This window comes from Eleutherodactylus coqui, chromosome 4, assembly GCF_035609145.1.
Source record: "Eleutherodactylus coqui strain aEleCoq1 chromosome 4, aEleCoq1.hap1, whole genome shotgun sequence".
Classification (NCBI taxonomy): domain Eukaryota; kingdom Metazoa; phylum Chordata; class Amphibia; order Anura; family Eleutherodactylidae; genus Eleutherodactylus; species Eleutherodactylus coqui.
In genome coordinates this window covers 273182621-273202893 of record NC_089840.1, presented here as the reverse complement: position 1 = coordinate 273202893, position 20273 = coordinate 273182621, and the positions used below count along the sequence as shown (strand labels likewise).

The 20273-nt window shown below is 46.7% G+C and overlaps 1 protein-coding gene across 1 annotated transcript; it reads right to left on the bottom strand.

Moving 5' to 3' along the window:
• Window positions 1–200: 200 nt before the first annotated feature.
• On the bottom strand, window positions 201–9726 carry LOC136624410 (zinc finger protein 84-like). The gene is made up of 2 exons (XM_066598386.1): window positions 9456–9726; window positions 201–1693 (listed from the first exon to the last, which is right to left on the bottom strand). Exons 1-2 carry the CDS (start codon window positions 9583–9585, stop codon window positions 447–449), a joined length of 1377 nt encoding a protein of 458 aa, XP_066454483.1. The 5' UTR covers window positions 9586–9726; the 3' UTR covers window positions 201–446.
• Between the last annotated feature and the right edge of the window lie 10547 nt (window positions 9727–20273).

Here is a 20273-nt window from a genome sequence, read left to right as displayed (position 1 = left end):
TCCGAGCGGAAGATGCAGAAGACAAGCGGGGTGGCCCCACTTGTCTCCTGCTTCCAGCTGTTCTCTGCTTTGAGAGCCCAGCTGTTATACAGCCGAGCGCTCCGAGCGGAATATGTAGAACACACCCTAAGAATTAGAGATGAAGACAGCAGAGGGGAAACTCCGATACTAAATTATATATCCAAGACAAATAATGGTCAGAAATAGTGTTATTCCTCATGTATACACAGCAACTTAAAAAGTCAACTAACATTGTAGATAAGCTATAATCTACATTTTATACTCTAACTTGCTTTCCCCTTCTCTTGTACAACATCTGAGTTTACTTTAAAAGTTACATATTTTTTACATATTTTCTTGCACTATTTGTCAATAAAAAGAAGTCTTCTTTCCTGATGATGCTTAAGATGATGTGATTTGCGGGTGAAACATTTCATAGAACATGACTATGGATCTGCATTTGCATGGTGAACGAGATTTCCTTTCCGTATAAAAGCTCTTGCGCATTCTGAACATGAAACTGGCTTCTCTCCCGTGCGATTTAACTGATGTACAAGATTGGATTTCCGACTAAAACATTTCCCACATTCTGTACATAAATATGGCTTCATACCTGTGTGAATTCCTTGATGCTTAACAAGACCTGCTCTATGACTAAAACATTTCCCACATTCTGAACATGAATACGGCTTCTCCCCTGTGTGAATTCTCAGATGTTGAACAAGATTTGCTTTTTGACTAAAACCCATCTCACATTCTGAACATGAAAATGGCTTCACCCCTGTATGACTTCTCTGATGTGTAACAAGATTTGCTTTTCGACTAAAACTGATTCCACATTCTAAACATGAAAATGGCTTTACCCCTGTGTGAATTCTCTGATGTGTAACAAGATTTGCCTTTTGACTAAAACCCATCCCGCATTCTGAACATGAAAATGGCTTGATCATTGTGTGAATTCTCTGATGGGTAACAAGGCTTTCCTTTTTTATAAAACCTTTCCCACATTCTGGACATAAAAATGGCTTCTCCCCCGTGTGAATTCTCTGATGCTTAAGAAGACCTGCTTTATGACTAAAACATTTCCCACATTCTGAACATGAAAATGGCTTCTCTCCTGTGTGATTTCTTTGATGCTTAACAAGACCTACTTTATGACTAAAACATTTCCCACATTCTGAACATGAAAATGGCTTCTCCCCTGTGTGGATTCTTTGATGTGTAACAAGAGTTGCTTTTTGACTAAAACCCATGCCACATTCTGAACATAAAAATGGCTTCTCCCCTGTGTGAAGTCTCTGATGTGTAACAAGATTTGCTTTTCGACTAAACCCCATTCCACATTCTGAACATGAAAATGCCTTCACCCCAGAGTGACTACTCTGATGTCTAACAAGTTCTGAGTTGTGCTTAAAGCATTTACTACATTCAGAACATGAATATGGCTTCTTCTCTTTATGAACTCTTTGAAGTTCAACAGCCCTTTTGTAAATTTGATTTTGCTTAACACTCTGTAATGAAGCAGAAGACAAAACCTCTTTAAAAGGGGCAGATGATATATGTTTGCTATGAAGGTCTGAGGATATATCTGGGGTAATGGCAGGCTCTTCATTTCCATCTTGTATGACAAAACGATCTCCCACTTTAAAATATGAAGCTATGAGATGTCCCTTTGAGCTCCTGATGCCACCACCTGCCAAAAATAAAAATAAAAATTATTGTTTTTTAATTATACAATGTGAAGGGCCCATTCACACAGCCATATACTCAAGGCTTGTGCTGTCCATGCCATGCCTCAGCACTTGCAATTGGAAGTGGCTAGGATGCCCTCTGCCACATCATAGATATTCAGCGTTTCCATACTTTCGGTACCTATTGCCAGGCACCACCATATTCTGCGCAACCAGAAGTGGTGCCAGGATGTCACCACCTTGTCTTCTTGTACCACCCACACTGGAGATTGCCATTTTTGGCTTCTCTGAAATAATCATGACACAATGTCGGTTCCAACATACCCTTGGTGCCATCAAGTCACAGTGACATGGGGACCAGAAGAGTAGTGACCTAGACTTGATTTGGTCTCCTTCACTCCACCCTGTATCTGACCTGTCAGGACTGGGGTCCGGGATACTGGAGGTCCCTGAAAAAAACCGCAACCCCTGTCCCTACCTACTTGCCCCCTAGGCTAAGCTGCAGGGCGACGGTCCCCACACTCACTAAGGAAGGGGGACACAGGGACTAACGATCAGACACTGAAACAAAACAACATCAAAGTGAGTTAGACTATCTGGATCGGCAACTAGAGGATACACGGTACAAGAGGGTCAGGCAAAGGCAACATCAGGTCCAAAAAACAGGTAGTCAAACAGGAGTCACAACACGAAGACCAAACTAACACTGGCATGCAGACACAAGCAGGTTTAAATGCTGTCAGAGCTCCCGCCCCAGCAGCTGATTGGGGTGGGAAGTCTGCCAGCAGCTGAGTTTCCCCGAGCAGCGCTGGGGAACCCGCCCCCAGCCCTGCAGGAGGCAGAGAAGGAGACGCATGCCGGGTAGCCATGGTACCGAGGATGCGGCGCGGGACAACACCCGCCGCGTCCCTAGCAACCCAGTGGTGAGGACCAGGGCTACCCTGCGCCACACGGCAGCCACCTGTGGGACAGGGCCGGCGGTGAGGACACAAGGGACCCGTAAGCCAACGGTCCTGACAGTACACCCCCCCCCCTTCTACGGGGGGTCAGCAGGCCCAGAGCGGGCTTGAGGGGAAAGGCCCTGTGGAGCCGTCGAACCAAGAGTGGTGCATATACATCCCGGGCGGGAATCCATATACGGTCCTCAGGGCTAAAACCCGCCGGTCCTGACACGACCATTCTTGTTACTACCACTGTGGTCCTAAAGTACAATACACAGTGTTTTGCAGCACAGAGTACATCTGATCAGGTTGGTTCCTGCCATGGAGTCCCTGAGAAGGACACTGTGACTACTGATAGGAGTAATCCTTAGAATTTATTCTATAAATATGTTACCCTGCATGTTGTATATAGCTGGCTATTCGGGAACTTATTTATCCCCAAAACGCTTTAAGTTTCTATTTGAGCATAATAAAAGAGGTTTACAATTAGCAGTTATGCCCAGAATAAAGGTAAAGTTCTCTGGTGCAAGCACCGAGTCGTGACTGACTCCTAGTGTGACATCACGTCGTGACGTTTTCTTCGCAGACTGTTTTTGCGGGGTGGATTGCCATTGCTTTCCCCAGTCATTTTTACCCCCCCCCCCCCCCCAGCAAGCTGGGTACTCATTTTATCCACCTCGGAAATATGGAAGGTTGAGTCAACCTTGAGTCAGCTAGCTGAACCATGCGGGGATTGAACGTATTATCAGATACCCTTGAATGTAAAGGTACCATAAAAGGAAAAAATTGGGGTATTGTATTAGCCAGTAGAGTAAACGTTAAACCCAGTAATATTGTAAATATGATAACTTTTAATGGTTAACAAAATAAGAAACATCCTACAGCGAGCTTTCAAAAGCTTTCTGCAACATCAATCTTTTTTGTTAGTCATTAAAAGTTGTCATATTTACAAGATTTCTTGGTTTAACTTTTTAAGGGTACCTTTACATGGCATGACTATCAGGTGCATAAGACAGCAATATCAGTGACTATCGCTCCTGTGTAAAGTTGTTTAAGGGAATGGAGTGGGCCAGTACAGGACTTTATAATTGATAGAGCACACAGACTCCCTCGTCCGAAACATCTGGAGGATTATGTACCAAGGGATGTCTTGGCCCATGTCCACTTCTTAACTGGGTGGCCCATGTCCACCCAGATATCTTTAACTATTGAGGAACTATATAATCAAACACCAACATACTTGTGGTGAAGTAACGATTTTTTGTTATCTCAATCCTGGACACAAGGATTGAAAGAGACCTAAGGGAATATTTTAATATTGAGGCATCCCCCGAGGTAAATCCTCATGTCCTCTGGAACACAGATAGAGCGTATATTAGGGTCTCGTTCATAAGATGAGGACACTAGGTAAAAAAAGAAAGAACCAAATGCCTGGAGGAGATATTTAATAAATGTTTCAATGCAGGCAGACACTCCAAATTATGATAGCAAACTAAAAAGAATCAAAGCCCAAAACTACTCCCAAAACAACAGATCTGGGAAACTATTGGCTTCTCGTCTTAAGGTGCACCATCTCGAATCTCATACCTACTAGGCCCATATAACACAGGGAAATCAACAAATTCAATAGGCATTGCAAATAGTTTTAGAGATTATTATCCAGCCCTACATAATCTGAGGGACATATTTCAGGTTATATATTCATATTTCTTAGTGCGCCCACCACGCTCAAACTTTTTACAAAAGAGTAACTTACCTACCTTTTCCGCAGCTCAGAAAGCATCTCTCGACTGTACAATCACAGCAACAGAAGTGCTTGAACGTATTAATTCCTTGCCAGCGGGTAAATCACCGGGCCCAGATGGACTCACAAACGCTTATTACAAAACCTTCCGACAGATTCTATCTCCTAATATGTGTAAAAAATTTTAGCTCGCAGTAACAGAGGGTTCTTTTCCAAAGGAAAACCAACAAGATCTAATAGTTACCCTTCCTAAGCCCAGATGTACCCCAAAATTTCAAAGCAATCTCACTAGTGAACACAGATATCAAACTTTACACATAGATACTAGCCTCTAGACTGGCACCTATTTTGCCAGCATTAATCGAGGAAGATCAGGCAGAATTTGTAAAATGCCACCAAGCAGTGCTAAATATTACCCACTTTTTATAGAGTCAAGAAAGATGCCTGCAGTCTTGTTAGCTCTGGACACTAAAAACGCGTTTGACAGTATAAATTAGGTGTATGCATTTTCATCCTTCAGGTAAATAGGCTTTGAAGGGTCCTGTCAGGGATCGAACTCTGAACCTCCTGCCCGCAGCTTTCTCCACTGAGCTATCCAGCCCTTGGACAGTTCCCTTTCTGAGACTTAGCCTTGTTCCTTTGCCCCTGATCCTGTCCCTGTTTTGGCTCCATCCTACCTGTTAAGTGGACTTCCTATAAAATCCTGGCCCTTCCTACAGTACCTTGCGTGATTATTGTGCTCCAAGCCTTGAACAAGCTTCAGTTCTACCGGCTTCTCCGCTATCAGACTGAGACTTCCTAATACCGACCTTCTGACAATGCTACCCACCTCCTCTATTTGTACCGTGACACAAGACCTCCCGTTGCTGATGCCTGGCTCTTACCTGACTACTCTCCAGACCTGTATAAAGTTAATTGAAGACGTTGCTATTGTCAAAGTGGATAAAATCCAGAAGCCTTTATTTGACGAAGTGCAGCATAAAAAACAGAGAGACACTAAGCAAGACGCGTTTCAACTCCGTGTGGAGTCTTGATCACCTAATCCAGATAATCACGTCACTTCCTTAAATATCCAAGTGAGTTAAAAACAATTCAAAACAAACAAATGTCAGCTGAAGGATCTGAAGTCTGCAATATGCATGTATTGCCTTTACCAAGCTGATACAGACATGGTATAAACTGCAGTAAGTCTATAGTATAAAAGGGGAGGTTCACACTTATTTGACTCAGATATGTGGTACAACATAGGTATGATATTTGCTAAGTTTACAGAATTAATTTCCATAATCAATAGAAAAAGCCAAAATTCAAACTAATGCAATAATATTATATAGGAGAAAAAAATATATATTTTTACTTAGTAAATATATAACAGGACAGACCGAAAATTAAGGCCTTTAGGGCTCATGTTAACGGGCAAAATAAGAATTAAAATCCGCAGCGGATTTTAACTCTTCTCCTGCCCGCGGATCCGCACCCCATAGGGATGCATTGACCACCCGCGGGGTAGATAAATACCCGCGGATGGTCAATAAAAGTGATTTTAAAAAAAATGGAGCATGGAAAAATCTGGACCATGCTCCATTTTCATGCGGGTCTCCCGCGGGGACGGTTCCCGCGGGCTTCTATTGGAGCCTATGGAAGCCGTCCGGATCCGCGGGAGACAAAAATCATATTTTCACAGCGGCCCCACAACGGTGACTGCCCCCTCACAGCGGCCCCCCATCGGTGACTGCCCCCTCACAGCGGCCCCCCAGCGGTGACTGCCCCCCACACAGAGGCCCCCCAGCGGTGACTGCCCCCCACAGCGGCCCCCCCCAGCGGTGAATGCCCCCCACAGGTGACTGCCCCCCACACAGCGGACCCCCAGCGGTGAATGCCCCCCACAGGTGACTGCCCCCCACACAGCGGACCCCCAGCGGTGACTGCCCCCTCACAGCGGCCCCCCAGCGGAGACTGCCCCCTCACAGCGGCCCCCCAGTGGAGACTGCCCCCTCACAGCGGCCCCCCAGTGGAGACTGCCCCCCACAGCGGCCCCCCAGCGGAGACTGCCCCCCACAACAGCCCCCCAGCGGAGACTGCCCCCTCACAGCGGCCCCCCAGCAGTGACTGCCCCCCACAGCGGCCCCCCAGCGGTGACTGCCCCCCACACAGAGGCCCCCCAGCGGTGACTGCCCCCCACAGCGGCCCCCCAGCGGTGAGTGCCCCCCACAGGTGACTGCCCCCCACACAGCGGACCCCCAGCGGTGAATGCCCCCCACAGGTGACTGCCCCCCGTACAGCGGCCCCCCAGCGGAGACTGCCCCCTCACAGCGGCCCCCCAGTGGTGACTGCCCCCTCACAGCGGCCCCCCAGCGGTGACTGCCCCCCACACAGAGGCCCCCCAGCGGTAACTACCCCCACAGCGGACCCCCAGCGGTGAATGCCCCCCACAGGTGACTGCCCCCCACACAGCGGACCCCCAGCGGTGAATGCCCCCCACAGGTGACTGCCCCCTCACAGTGGACGCTCCCCCCCCAACCCATGTACTTACCTTGTGGATGCTTGGATGCTCCGCTCCTCCTGTGCCCGGCGCCCTCCAGCAGCGATGATCTCCCGTGCACACTGTGACGTCAGTGTGTTGCAGGACGCCTCTTCCCCCGGACGTCTCCCGCGGAACAAACCGGTAGGAGACGTCGGGGGACGGGGGGAGGAGGAGGATCCTGGTGCACACTGACATCACAGTGTGCGCCGGGATCAGCGCTGGTTATTAGTGCTGGTTAATGAATACCGGCAGGGGAGTCATGGCCCCTGCCGGTATTCATCAGCTGGGTGAGCGGCCGCGTGTCAGCGACTATGGCTACGCGTGTCAGTGCTGACACGCGTGTCATAGGTTCGCCATCACGGTACTAGGAGATAATATTTGTCCCAGACTCCTACTGGGTTCTTCCCCGAAACGCGTATTCTATTGTTGGTTTTTAATTTGTGAAAAAATAATAAAAAAGAAGTGCTTTCACCATCACACATTGGACTTTGATCTACATCTTCTAGTAGCTTAGAGGGTTGCGCCTCCATACCAGTTCTTTTCACATCCTTTTCCTACTCCTACGTGCAGCACAGTGTAAACCTTGGTCTAGAATTTTATCTATTGTGCTATCCTGTCTCAATATTGGAAGATTTTTCTGGATAATATGTTTTATAGAATGAAAATTCCTGCTATAGTCTGTGGAAAAGACCAATTTTCTTTTCAGAATTTGTTTGTATTCGACTAGCTGTTACTTCTAACAGGGAGGTTTTGTTTTTAGTATCAACCTTTCGTGCTGCTCTTCTAAGAATATCTCTATTATATCCTCGTTTCCGTAATCTTTTATGTATTTCCCTCTTATGGAGTATAAAGTCCTGTTCATTAGGACAGATTCTTCTCGTCAGACCTGTGGCTGCTACACCTGAGGCTCCAACAGCTACAGGTCCTTTTTTAAGCTCTAACTGCATTGTATTCCAGCGCTTCAGTCTGTCTTTACAAATAGGTCCTATCAATAGAATCGAATATCATAAATGGCAGTAGGCGAGGTTGTCCACTATCCCCATTGATATTCATAGTATAACTATAACTATTAGTCCAAGCCCTTTAGGAAAACCCCTCACTTCAAGGCATTCTAATTGGTGACCGTAAACACTTAATATCACTATATACAGATGATATATTAACTTTAACAGACCCTGTACACTCCCCAGATATCGCACTACAGGTTATCCCGGATTTTGGCAAGGTCTCTTATTACAAAATAAATGCCCCAAAATCCTAGCTCTTACCGATAAACATCTCCGATGATACACAGCCCCATCTCCAAAATAAGTATCCTTTTGATTGGGAATCTGAGGCTATCAAATATCTAGGTACCTCAATAACCGCTTTACACAAAAATGTATACCAATCTGATATTGAGTCGCTACTAAAGGCGCTACAGGAAGAATCTCAAAGACTTTCCAGATATCATGGCTAGGAAGAACAGCTACTTTTAAAATGCTTTTATTACCAAAATTACTATATTTGTTCTGCACTAGAGATGAGCGAGTATACTCGCTAAGGCACATTACTCGAGCGAGTAGTCCCTTAGCCGAGTATCTCCCCGCTCGCCTCTAAAGATTCGGGGGGTGGTGGGGAGGAACGGAGGGGAGATCTCTCTCTCCCTCTCTCCCCCCCACCCCGCAACTCACCTGTCACCCGCGCCGGACCCCGAATCTTTAGAGACGAGCAGGGAGATACTTGGCTAAGGGACTACTCGCTCGAGTAATGTGCCTTAGCGAGTATACTTGCTCATCTCTATTCTGCACCCTTCCCATTGCTCTGCCAAAACACTTTTTCACAACTGTGAACTGACTTGTCACAACTCATTTGGTCACAGTGGAAACCCCATCTAGCTAATAAACTGCTTACGAAAGACAGATAGGTGGAAGAACTGGGCATTCCACCACTTCTCCAACAATATGGGGACTCTGTATTTCAAATGCTATCCTCCGTGGAGGGTTATGTAGTACCGAAAGCCCCATCCATAGCCTTGATAAATATTGGCTCACGCGCAATCCCACCAAAGCTTCGGATATTAGGTTTCATAATACTAGCTTTATCCAATCTCACCATACTGAGACATTAGAAAAACACGCATGTCCCCAGTATAGGAAAAACTATAGCCTCCTTATGCTTCCCAAATTCTATCGCATATGGAGAGCTTGATAGCTTGGTTAGCTTCTAATGTGTACCAAGTGGATTATGGCCTTATCCACTGCCATTAGAGTGAATTGGCAAATGTATGGAATACTGACAAACCTGGTAATTACTCTTCTGTCTATATGCTTTCTTTTTTAGTTTTATAGATTTCAATTTAATCGTTGACTACTGTGCAATTGACTCTGTAAGCTACATGACATACTATTTTTATATATCCTTCTACATGAAAGATGATTATCTCATTTGTTGTACTCTGAATTAAAATTAAAAAATGCAATAAAAGTCATTAAAACAAAAAAATCTTGGTGAAAAAGTTGCAGTCAGCGACTGAGGAGAATCTGGGATGTTCTCTGCATTTAGTGGTCACTCACCTGGGGGGTCATCTGTAGGGATATCCTCCTTACACGGCTGATCCCCCCTCACATGTGTCTCTGTAGCATCAATATGGAGCAGATCTTCATCCGGATTCACCAGCTGTGAAATAAATATTGTAAAAGTCATCACACAGTTGGAGAAGTCGTGTGGAAGGTTTTATATGGCCAGAAAAGGTCATTAATTAGTATGAGGAGCCGGAATGACATGACAGCAGTAGTGATCTGGGCCAAATAGCTGCAGGTCTCCTGTATAACTCCAACCTGTTGCTTCTTTATTCCAACCAGACGTCTCCAGAACTAGAAAATAGTGCTAAGATGCGGAGATCTAATGTCTGCGGTCGGCTGTAATCCTGCCATCTCCAGCTTTCTCATTACACAAGTATCAGTCATATAATAAGACTGAACACAAGACCTTCCCAGCCGTCCTACAGACCAGAGGGGACATTTCATGAGACCTTCTCTCCATCTACCTGATCATCCTGTGGAAGAAGAGGCCGGGGACATCTCTCCGCTGCTGTTCTCTTACTGGATCTACCTGCAGAAAACACAGACAGCCACTGAATTCATTCTCTACATACAAATAATAAAGGCCGTGTGGATTTAGTCCTGTCTATTACCTGGCGATGGGGGGGGCTGGTGGTCCTCCATCATGGCGTCCCTGTACTGATCCTTGTGTCCTTCTAAATACTCCCACTCCTCCATGGAGAAATAGACAGTAATGTCCTGACACCTTATAGGAACCTGACAACACAATGATACCGTCATCACCCAGACACGTTATGCCGCCATAGCGTTACTGTATAATGTCTCAGCATTCCCAGCAGCGTCACCTCTCCAGTCAGCAGCTCAATCATCTTGTAGGTGAGTTCTAGGATCTTCTGCTCATTGATCTCCTCCAGTATCAGGGGGTGAGGTGGAGGCCCTGTGATTGGGCTCAGGGGTCTTCCCCATCCATCAGACACCGGGGCCTGACAGCCATCACTAGAAGCCTTCTTCACTACCGTGTAATCCTGTTTATGGGTAGATACATCCATAAATATCCCTGCAGACATTCCCAGAGTCCTTCATCTCTCGCGTTATGGCCATCTGTTAATGTAACTAGCCAGGATAAAAGCTGAGCAATGTAGAAAAAACTAAATAAAACAAGTCTTACCTATTAGATCTAACACTGCCAATAAGATTCTAACCGCTGGACTTCTTGTTAACCGACTGCAGTAATGATGCCTCATCAATGAACCATGACCGCTGCAGCCAGGTTAACAAAGGGAAAAAACTGGACTGCCGGTATTAATCTAATGATAAACTAAAACCTTTCTTAGTAATAAGTAGATAAAAGACTAGAATAAAGTGAATAACGTAACCTAGATAATAGGCTTACTAGAAATAAAATTATTTTGAAAAACCAATATGAAGAGTATATGTGCACATCAGGATGTCAGCAATATAGATTTGCAGCCGCAGCCTGGTAGACTCTTTCTCCACTCTTCTCTTCTCCCTACTTACCTCTGTTCCCCCACCCAAATCCTTAGAATTCGCTCCCGGCGCTTTGAATGTGTCGAGGGGACGGTTCCCACCACTGACTGTCAGCGGCTGACCTCAGATTTGATGGACATTGAGCCATGGAAAACTAATCTAACCTGTATGGGGGAAAGAAGTAAGTAGGGAGACAAGAATACAGGCAATAGTATCAACCAGTCTGCGACTGCAAAGCTATGAGGTGACCTCACTGACATGAGGATGTGGACAGGTCCAGGTAACCATAGATAGGAATGATGTAACGTGGCGTCATCCCAAGAATCTCTCACCTCTCCTGTAAGCCGGAAGAGTATCTCTAGGGTGAGGGTGAAGATACTCTCCGCCATCTTGTCCCGGTTCCTCTCCATCCTTGTCGGGTCAATCAATTATATTATCTGATATAGAAGATATCAACCGAGGATCCTGAATGGAGAGAAGACAAGACAGTGTAACATCATAGAAAACCCCCTGTAATAATACAATTATTGGAGATAAATCATATGTACCCCCAAATAGTACTAATGAAAACTGTAACTCGCACATATAATACAAACCCTAGCACAGCACTGCGCATGGACACAGTTCTGGGATGTTGAATGTGTAGTGACCCGAAAGGTCCTACAGAGTAGTCAAAGAGAGTTAATAAGTTCCTGAGATCTCACTATAAGCCTCAAGGGGACATAAGAGGGGCCCCACCTGAGATAAAAGCTGTTATTCCTGAAATAGCTATCCCAGCAACAGCTTACTGATTGGTGCTTTAGTTGCAGCTTAGGGATTGGTGCTTTAGTTGCTTAGCAATACCAAAGCCCGCATGGAAAAGGTCATCATAAGTGTGCGTACGTTGTCAGTTGGGAGTTGGAGATTGGGAGTAGAAGAGGGCAGATGCACAGACAAGAGTAGGAGAGTGATATAGTGCGGTGAGACAGCGAGTGTGTCATCAGGAGAGATAGAGGAAGGAAGAACGAAGTGTAGTGGAGTTTCTCCACTATCCTGAGTAAGGAAATCGGACCCAGTCAGATAGAAAGGTCATCATAATAGTGAGCGTTACCTCCCCTTGCGCAGTTATCTAAGAGTGGGATATAATCTACCCTGCACGAGCCCCTCCAGCCTGTCACTGACAGCCCTGGACGAAGTAAAGGGGAAATCTTTATTGTATCCAAGTAACCTTCACCCTGAGAGAAGTAAGAAATCTGACACTGTCAATGTGGATACAAATGTAACTGTTGTTGTTATCATTGCTCCCAAATCCACAAGAGTGAACTGTCTATGACCTGACATTACACAGTAAACTGCATGCCTTCAGTCCAATTGGACTGATCTCGTTATTTCATTACCCTAAGTAAGGGTTTTCTGATATAAAGGCACTACATAGAGACTTTTACCAACTGCCTGCTGCGCGAGTCGCCATATCTGTCAGAGTAGCTGCCACTGTAATACCACCCACTCGAGCTACCTCTGGCTCACTGCAGTAGGAGAGTTAAAACTTGGCGTCTGCAAACAGGATAGTGACCGCTGTGACCTATTTCACGTTGGTGTACCAAATATGAAAATTTTAAAAAGGGCCGGCGCTCATTCTTGGCAGATCACGCCAAAAGTAAAACGGACTCTATAACGAAGGTGATAATGAGCAAACTAACTCTTGCTCAGCTCAGAGCTCAACTGGCTTCACACCGCTGACAATGCCCTATTGCCTAGGCGCCCCTTGGCTGCCACAATACAGTGAAGAGAGGCATACCTTTCGTGAGTTTAAGAGTGAAATGGAAGTAAAAACTTATTCAAAGAGAGAAATTAGACTCACCAGTGATCCAGTCTACTGGAAGTCTCCATGACAGCACCACCTGAGATTGCGTCCTCCTAAGAGGACAGAGAGGGTTAAAGCACCCACCCTCCTCACGGATTTTTGATGAACAAGCAGGGGTGAGAACCAAATGTACCATATATACATGTTTGCATATGGAGGGGAATATTTGGGTGCTGTTGAGGAGACTTCCAGGAAAACAGTCTAGAGTCTAATTCCTCCGTTCCCCAGTCATCTCCACGACAGCACCACCTGAGAAGTACCAACTAAACAAACTCAGGGAGGGACTACTACAGAAAGGGCTTTACGACCAAAGGCTGGGTCTTCATTTGCCCGAACATCTAACCTGTAGTGTTTGGTAAAGGTATGCAACTTCTTCCACACAGTTGCTTTACGTATCTGATCCACAGACGCTGAGGCCTATTCTGTCCACCAGTAGGCACAGCTCTGGTAAAACGAGCTTTAATACCTTCAGGGATTGGTTTATCGAATGCTTTATATGCCTCAGTGATAGCCAGATGAAACCATTGGTGAACAGAGCTCTTTCTAACTTTTTTCCCTTGTTGTGAGCATAGAATTGAATAAATACATTATTGTCCTGCCTCCACTGCCTTGTGGACTCAATATACTGGAGAACTGTCCTTCTAGCATCAAGGCAGTGGAAACTATATGCTTGGTCATTTTTTGGGTTATCACGGAAGGAGGGAATTATAATATCCTGAGACCTATGGAAAGATGATACTAGCTTGTGTAAAACAACTTTATTCTTGGTGACCCTACAGAATGGCTGCTGAATTGATAAAGCCTGAAGCTCACTTACTTTCGTGCTGTAGTTATGGCAACTAGGAAAAAACGTTTTTAAATGTTAAGGTTCTAATTGGGATAGAAATTGGGTTCAAAGGAAGTCTACGCTAAGGGCGCCTACCCACTGGCGATTTTTTTTCCTTTGCGTTTTGCGTTTTTTCTGAAGAGCAATTAGTATAGAATGTGTTCCATTGGCGTTTTATTTTTCGGTCCGTTGCAATTTTTCACATAGGGACTGTCAGTTGCATATGTGTCCTTATTTTTCTTTTAATGCACCCATGAATGTCAATGGAAATTAACGGAAAACGCGCAAAAAAGCTGTGAAAAACGCGTGAAAAACGCGTGAAAAACGCTGTGTTTTTCACGCACGAAAATCAGCAACGCCAGTGGGTAGGCGCCCTAAGGCTAAATTTAAGGACCCAGTTTAATTTCTAGGATGGAAATAGATGCTCAATTCTAGGCTTTAACCTGTCTGCCACTTTTAGGAACTTAGAAACCCATGTGACCTCTGAGAGTTCGGTATTGTAAAAAACACTGAGTGCTGCTATCTGGACCCCTAACATACTAGGGAAAATGCCCACGTCCAGTGAGTCGTGGAGGACATCATGAATTAGTGACATATTTGGAGTTGAGAGTTGGAACCTTGTTTCCCAACACCATGATGCAAATTTTTTTCCAAACTTTAAAGGTAAATCTTGTTGGTAGTATACTTCCTACTAGACAGCTTGGAACACCCTTTCTGACAGGCCCTTCCCTAAAAGTGTGGATTTTTACGTATTCATGCTGAAAGATGAATGTTTGATACATTTTGATGGGTCAATAAATCTGGAAGGGTTGGAAGATCCACTAGTTCCTGGATTCTCAAGTTCTTCAGAAGGGAGAACCATCTTCTCCTGGGACAAAACAGGACTAAGATAATCAAAAAGACATCTTTTCTGAAGACATTTCTGGAATACTCTAGGACTCAGAAGACTTTACAGGAAAGGCATAAACTAGCTTGTGTCCCCAATTCTGTGTCAATGCAGAGATTTACAAATTGGCTGAGCCATGCCATTGATTGGCCAATTCATAAATCCCGCCTCCACAACACAATGGCTGTGATTGGTTCTCGAGCATTTCTCAGCCAATTTATGCCGTGCTGGATGAGCAAAGTACCTCCTTCGCTTTGGTTTATCGAGCACTGCATTGATTGGTTGAGCAGCGCTCGAGAACCAATCAGAGCCATTGCTTCCTGAAATCGGGATTTATGAATCTTCTGTGGGCGGCCAAGTACTGCTGGAAGCTTGCCGGAGCTCCGGAGAACAGAAGGAGGGACCTGGACCGAGACCAATAGGGGATGTACAGTTTTTAGTTTTTTTTAAATTTAATGCAGTTAGGGCTTATTTTCAGGGCAGGGCTGATATTTTAAGCCTCCCCAAAAATTCTGAAAAATCAGGGAATGGTTTATTTTCGGGGAAACGGTATATTCGTGGCCCATAACTCATCGCTACCGGTTCCCATAGAAACTGCACAAATTGGTCCACACACTTGGTCCACTCTGCTCCGAATCAGATTTCCCCTTGCAGCAAGTTTTCAAAATCTCACCCCATTCTCATTCTTTTCCTTCTACTGTGGTGCCAGATATGATTTAAGATAACACTTCATTCAGATCCACCTCCATTTACTCCACTCTTTTCTAACGGGATTGGATGTCCCAAGCTTTAGATGGTGGAAGACAAATAAACTCACAACTCTGCATGACTTTCTATCACATAGTATGATAATCTCATCCTCTTTCACAAACCAATTTCAATGTTTACTAATATAACTACTTCCTGTCCTTTATAAATCTCTCCCTCCCCCCCCCCCCCCCCACACACACACACACTCTCCTGTGTGGGGCACATGCATCAGGCTTGTTGCCAATGTTAAAATATTTTCAATAGGTACCCTTGAAACATAAAAAGTGTAAACATTAAAAATGTTAGAAGTGGTACAACAGGGTACTAGAGCCTCCATGCCCATCCATATCACATCATGTATCCACGCTAGAGAAAGGACAACAGGGTACTAGAGCCTCCATGCTCGACTATATCACATCTTGTATCTAAGCTAGAGGTGGTACAACGGGGTACTAGAGCCTCCATGCCCATCCATATCACATCTTGTATCCAAGCTAGAGGTGGTACAACAGGGTACTAGAGCCTCCACGCCCCCCGTATCACATCTTGTATCCAAGCTAGAGGAGGTACAACAGGCTACTAGAGCCTCTATGCCCCTCGTATCACATCTTCTATCCAAGGTACAGGAGGTACAACAGGGTACTAGAGCCTCCACGCCCCCCCCCCCCCCCGTATCACATCTTGTATCCAAGCTAGAGGCGGTACAACAGGGTACTAGAGCCTCCATGCCCCCCCCCCCTGTATCACATCTTCTATCCAAGCTAGAGGCAATACAACAGGGTACTAGAGGCTCCATACCTAATTGTATCACATCTTGAATTAAAGCTAGAGGCGGTACAACAGGATACTAGAGCCTTCATGCCTGCCCGTATCACATCTTGTATCCAAGGTACAGGCGATACAGCAGAGTACTAGAGCCTCCATGCCCCCCCCCCCCCTGTGTTACATCTTGTATCCAAGCTAGAGGTGGTACAATAGGATACTAGAGCCTCTATGCCCACCTGTATCGCATCTTGTATCCAAGCTAAGTGCGATACAACAGGGTACTAGAGCCTCCATGCCTGCCCGTATCACATTCTGCATCCAAGCTAGAGGTGGTACAACAGGGTACTAGAGCCTCCATGCCCACCCATATCACGTCTTGTATGGGAGCTACATGTGGTATAACAGGGTACTAGAGCCTCCATGCCTGCCCGTATCACATCTTGTATGGGAGTTACATGTGGTATAACAGGGTACTAGAGCCTCCATGCCTGCCCGTATCACATCTTGTATGGGAGCTACATGTGGTATAACAGGGTACTAGAGCCTCCATGCCTGCCCGTATCACATCTTGTATGGGAGCTACATGTGGTATAACAGGGTACTAGAGCCTCCATGCCTGCCCGTATCACATCTTGTATGGGAGCTACATGTGGTACAACAGGGTACTAGAGCCTCCATGCCTGCCCGTATCACATCTTGTACCTACAAAGAGTCAGTGTTCCACAGTAAATGACCCTTTTGCTCTGATATCGTAATCACCTATTTATATCAACATCCCAATCACACAGAGAAAGTGTCAGTTGATGCCGACAACTTCTAGGGGAGGGATGGGTTTTTGACAATGAGTAGTTGCCGCATTAAGTACCCAAATAGTCGGCATTCTTAAAGGGGTTTTGTCATTTTAAAAAAATTATCTAAACGTACCTATCCCTTCCCTGTCTGTCTCCTTATCACATCTTCACCTGGTTAAGCGTCTCCAGTGCCCCAGGTCAGCTCACTGCAGGCTGGGCCCAGCTTGTTATGAGGGCTGCTTATCACAAATTCCTTCCGGCTGGGTCAGTGAAGGTCACATCCCTGTGCTGTAGCTTCACTGCCTAGGAAGGAATTGTAACCTATTTCAGAGACAGCTGGCATGAGCAATCTCTGAAGATAGGCAGTCTATCTAATCTAATGTACGTAACTTCACAGGAAGGCTGGATTCAGATGACCGTATATCGGCCCGGTTTTCACGCCAAGCCAATATACAGTGTCCTCATCTGCATGGGGGGGGGGGAGGATGGAAGAGCCAGGAGCAGGAACTGAGCTTTCGCCCCCTCTCCGCCCCTCTGCGCTATTTGCAATGAAAGGAGGCAGGACGGGGGTGGGGCTAAGTTTCGAGAATTAGCCCTGCCCCTGTCCCGCCTCTCCCTTTTGCAAATAGTGCAGAGGGGCGGAGAGGAGGCAGAGAGGGGGCGGGAGCTCAGAGCACTGCTCCCGACTCTTCCATCCTCCCCCCCCCCCCCTGCAGAGAGAGACAACGTATATCGGCTGGGCGTGAAAACCGAGCCAATATACGGTCGTCTGAATCCACCCGAAGGAATAGATAAGTATAGCATTCTTCTTTTTTGGTGATAGAACCCCTTTAAGGGCTTGACCTGTTGTAAGCTATGTGCAGGATAGGTCATTAATAAAGTTTACTGGGTTTCTGCTGCCTGTGGTCTCTGTGTGCTCCAGCACTGAGCTGATTTCTGCAGGAAGCAGACAGCTTTATTTCCACTGCAGTGGTCAGGTTTGGTATTGCAGACAATTCACTTCAATGGCCTGTAGTAGCAAGCCTCACCACTGCAGTGGAAATGGAGCTGTCTGCTTCCTGCAGTGCAGGAGCAGATCAGTAGGAGTCCAGGAGGGTAGACCAAACACCCAACTGACTATTGAAAACGTATATATAGATAGGCCCTATGAGCATATATGTTCTCTACGTGTTGCTTTAGGCCTCCCTCACACAGGTGTTTTTCACCGCGCGCATCATGGTATAACGCTGCCTTTGTTTTCAATGGGAACGCTCAGACAGCCGCTCGATTACAGCGCTATTCAGCGCCTCGATTTTCCAGCGGTGTCTGTTCTATTTTTGAGCATCTAACTGGAGTGCTGGAGACCCCACATACCTCCAGCTGCAGCCGGACAGGAGCCGTGGGGTTGTTCTGTGCTTACAGGACCTGTGATGATGTCACCGTCATGTGATCAGTGTGTGGGAGGAGACAAGGGGTCACATGACCAGATCTCTCCGCTCAGTGGATGCAGGACTCTGCTGTGTGACCTGCAGTTTATGTGTCCCATCAGGATGTATTCAGAGAGTGGATGGAGCAGAACTGAGCGTCTGTGAGACGGAGGAGCGGAGCCGAGCGTGTGCGAGACGGAGGAGCAGAGCCGAGTGTGTGCGAGACGGAGGAGCAGAGCCGAGCGTGTGCGAGACGGAGGAGCAGAGCCGAGCGTGTGCGAGACGGAGGAGCAGAGCCGAGCGTGTGCGAGACGGAGGAGCAGAGCCGAGCGTGTGCGAGAGGGAGGAGCAGAGCCGAGCATGTGTGAGACGGAGGAGCAGAGCCGAGCGTGTGTGAGACGGAGGAGCAGAGCCGAGCCGAGCGTGTGCGAGACGGAGGAGCAGAGCCGAGTGTGTGTGAGACAGAGGGACAGAGCCGAGTGTGTGTGAGTCAGAGGAGCGGAGCCGAGCGTGTGCGAGACGGAGGAGCGGAGCCGAGTGTGTGAGACGAGGGAGCGGAGCCGAGCGCGTGTGAAATGGAGGAGCGGAGCCGAGCGCATGTGAAATGGAGGAGCAGAGCCGAGCGTGCGCGAGATGGAGAAGCGGAGCCAAGCGTGTGTGAGACGGAGGAGCGGAGCCGAGCGTGCGCGAGACGGAGAAGCGGAGCCGAGCGTGCGCGAGACGGAGAAGCGGAGCCGAGCGTGTGCGAGACGGAGGAGCGGAGCCGAGCGTGTGCGAGACGGAGGAGCGGAGCCGAGTGTGTGTGAGACGGAGGAGCGGAGCTGAGTGTGTGTGAGACGGAGGAGCAGAGCCGAGCGTGTGTGAGACGGAGAATTTCAGTAGAAATTGTTCAAATAAGTGAAATCAATGATCAGATGCTATCCCTGCTCGGCTTGTGGACTGAAAAGGTCTTTGAGTATACTCCTGAACCCTTGTGCTGGTCTGGAAGTAGTTCTAAAGATCCTTTTGAGACAAACTCTTGGATGAGATTCAAAATGACTGATTGGATTTTGATTCCTGTATATCACAAACCGATTTGGTGGAAAGGAAACCAAGTCCATGGAATAACCTCTTTTAGTAATGAAGGACCATTAAGCATTGGAGGAGGACCCATGTGGAAGAATTCTGACAATTTTCCTGCAGCCAAGGGAGTTTGGTAATTTGTAGAGATGAGCGAACGCGTTCGTCCGAGCTTGATATTCGTGCGAATATTAGGGTGTTCGGGATGTTCGTTATTCGTGACGAACACCATGCGGTGTTCTGGTTACTTTCACTTCCTTCCCTGAGACGTTAGCGCGCTTTTCTGGCCAATTGAAAGACAGGGAAGGCATTACAACTTCCCCCTGCAACGTTTAAGCCCTATACCACCCCCCTGCTGTGAGTGGCTGGCGAGATCAGGTGTTCGCCTAATATAAAAGTCGGCCCCTCCCGCGGCTCGCCTCAGATGCGGTGTGAGTTAGATGAGGGACAGTGCTGTTTATACCGGAGCTGCTGTAGGGAAAGAATTGGTAGTTAGTGTAGGCTTCAAGACCCCCCAAAGGTCCTTATTAGGGCCACTGATAGCTGTGTGTTGGCTGCTGTTAGCAGTGGCATTTTTTTTTTCTCAAAATCGCCTCTGCAGACCGTTGCACCTGGCATTAGGGACAGAAGTGCTGCATAGGCAGGGAGAGTGTTAGGAGTGAGTGTAGCCTTCAAGAACCTCAACGGTCCTTTCTAGGGCCATATTTATCCGTGTGCAGTACTGTCCAGGCTGCTGTTGGCTGTGCTGCATTTTTTTTTGGGCTTCTCAAAATCGCCTCTGCAGAGCATTCCACCCTCCATTGATACTGCAGGGAAAGAATTGTATAGGCAGGGCCACAACACAGTTATTATTCATAGAATATACGCAGTGCTGCCTGTTGGTGGGAAAAAACTGAAAACAAATCTATTTGTCCAGCCTGTGTCCGTCCTTACGGGCGGTGGACACGTGTGAGCTGCGTGAAAAACATTGCTAAATCATACGCAGCCAGCTACGCTTTACTGCTGGGTTCGCCATT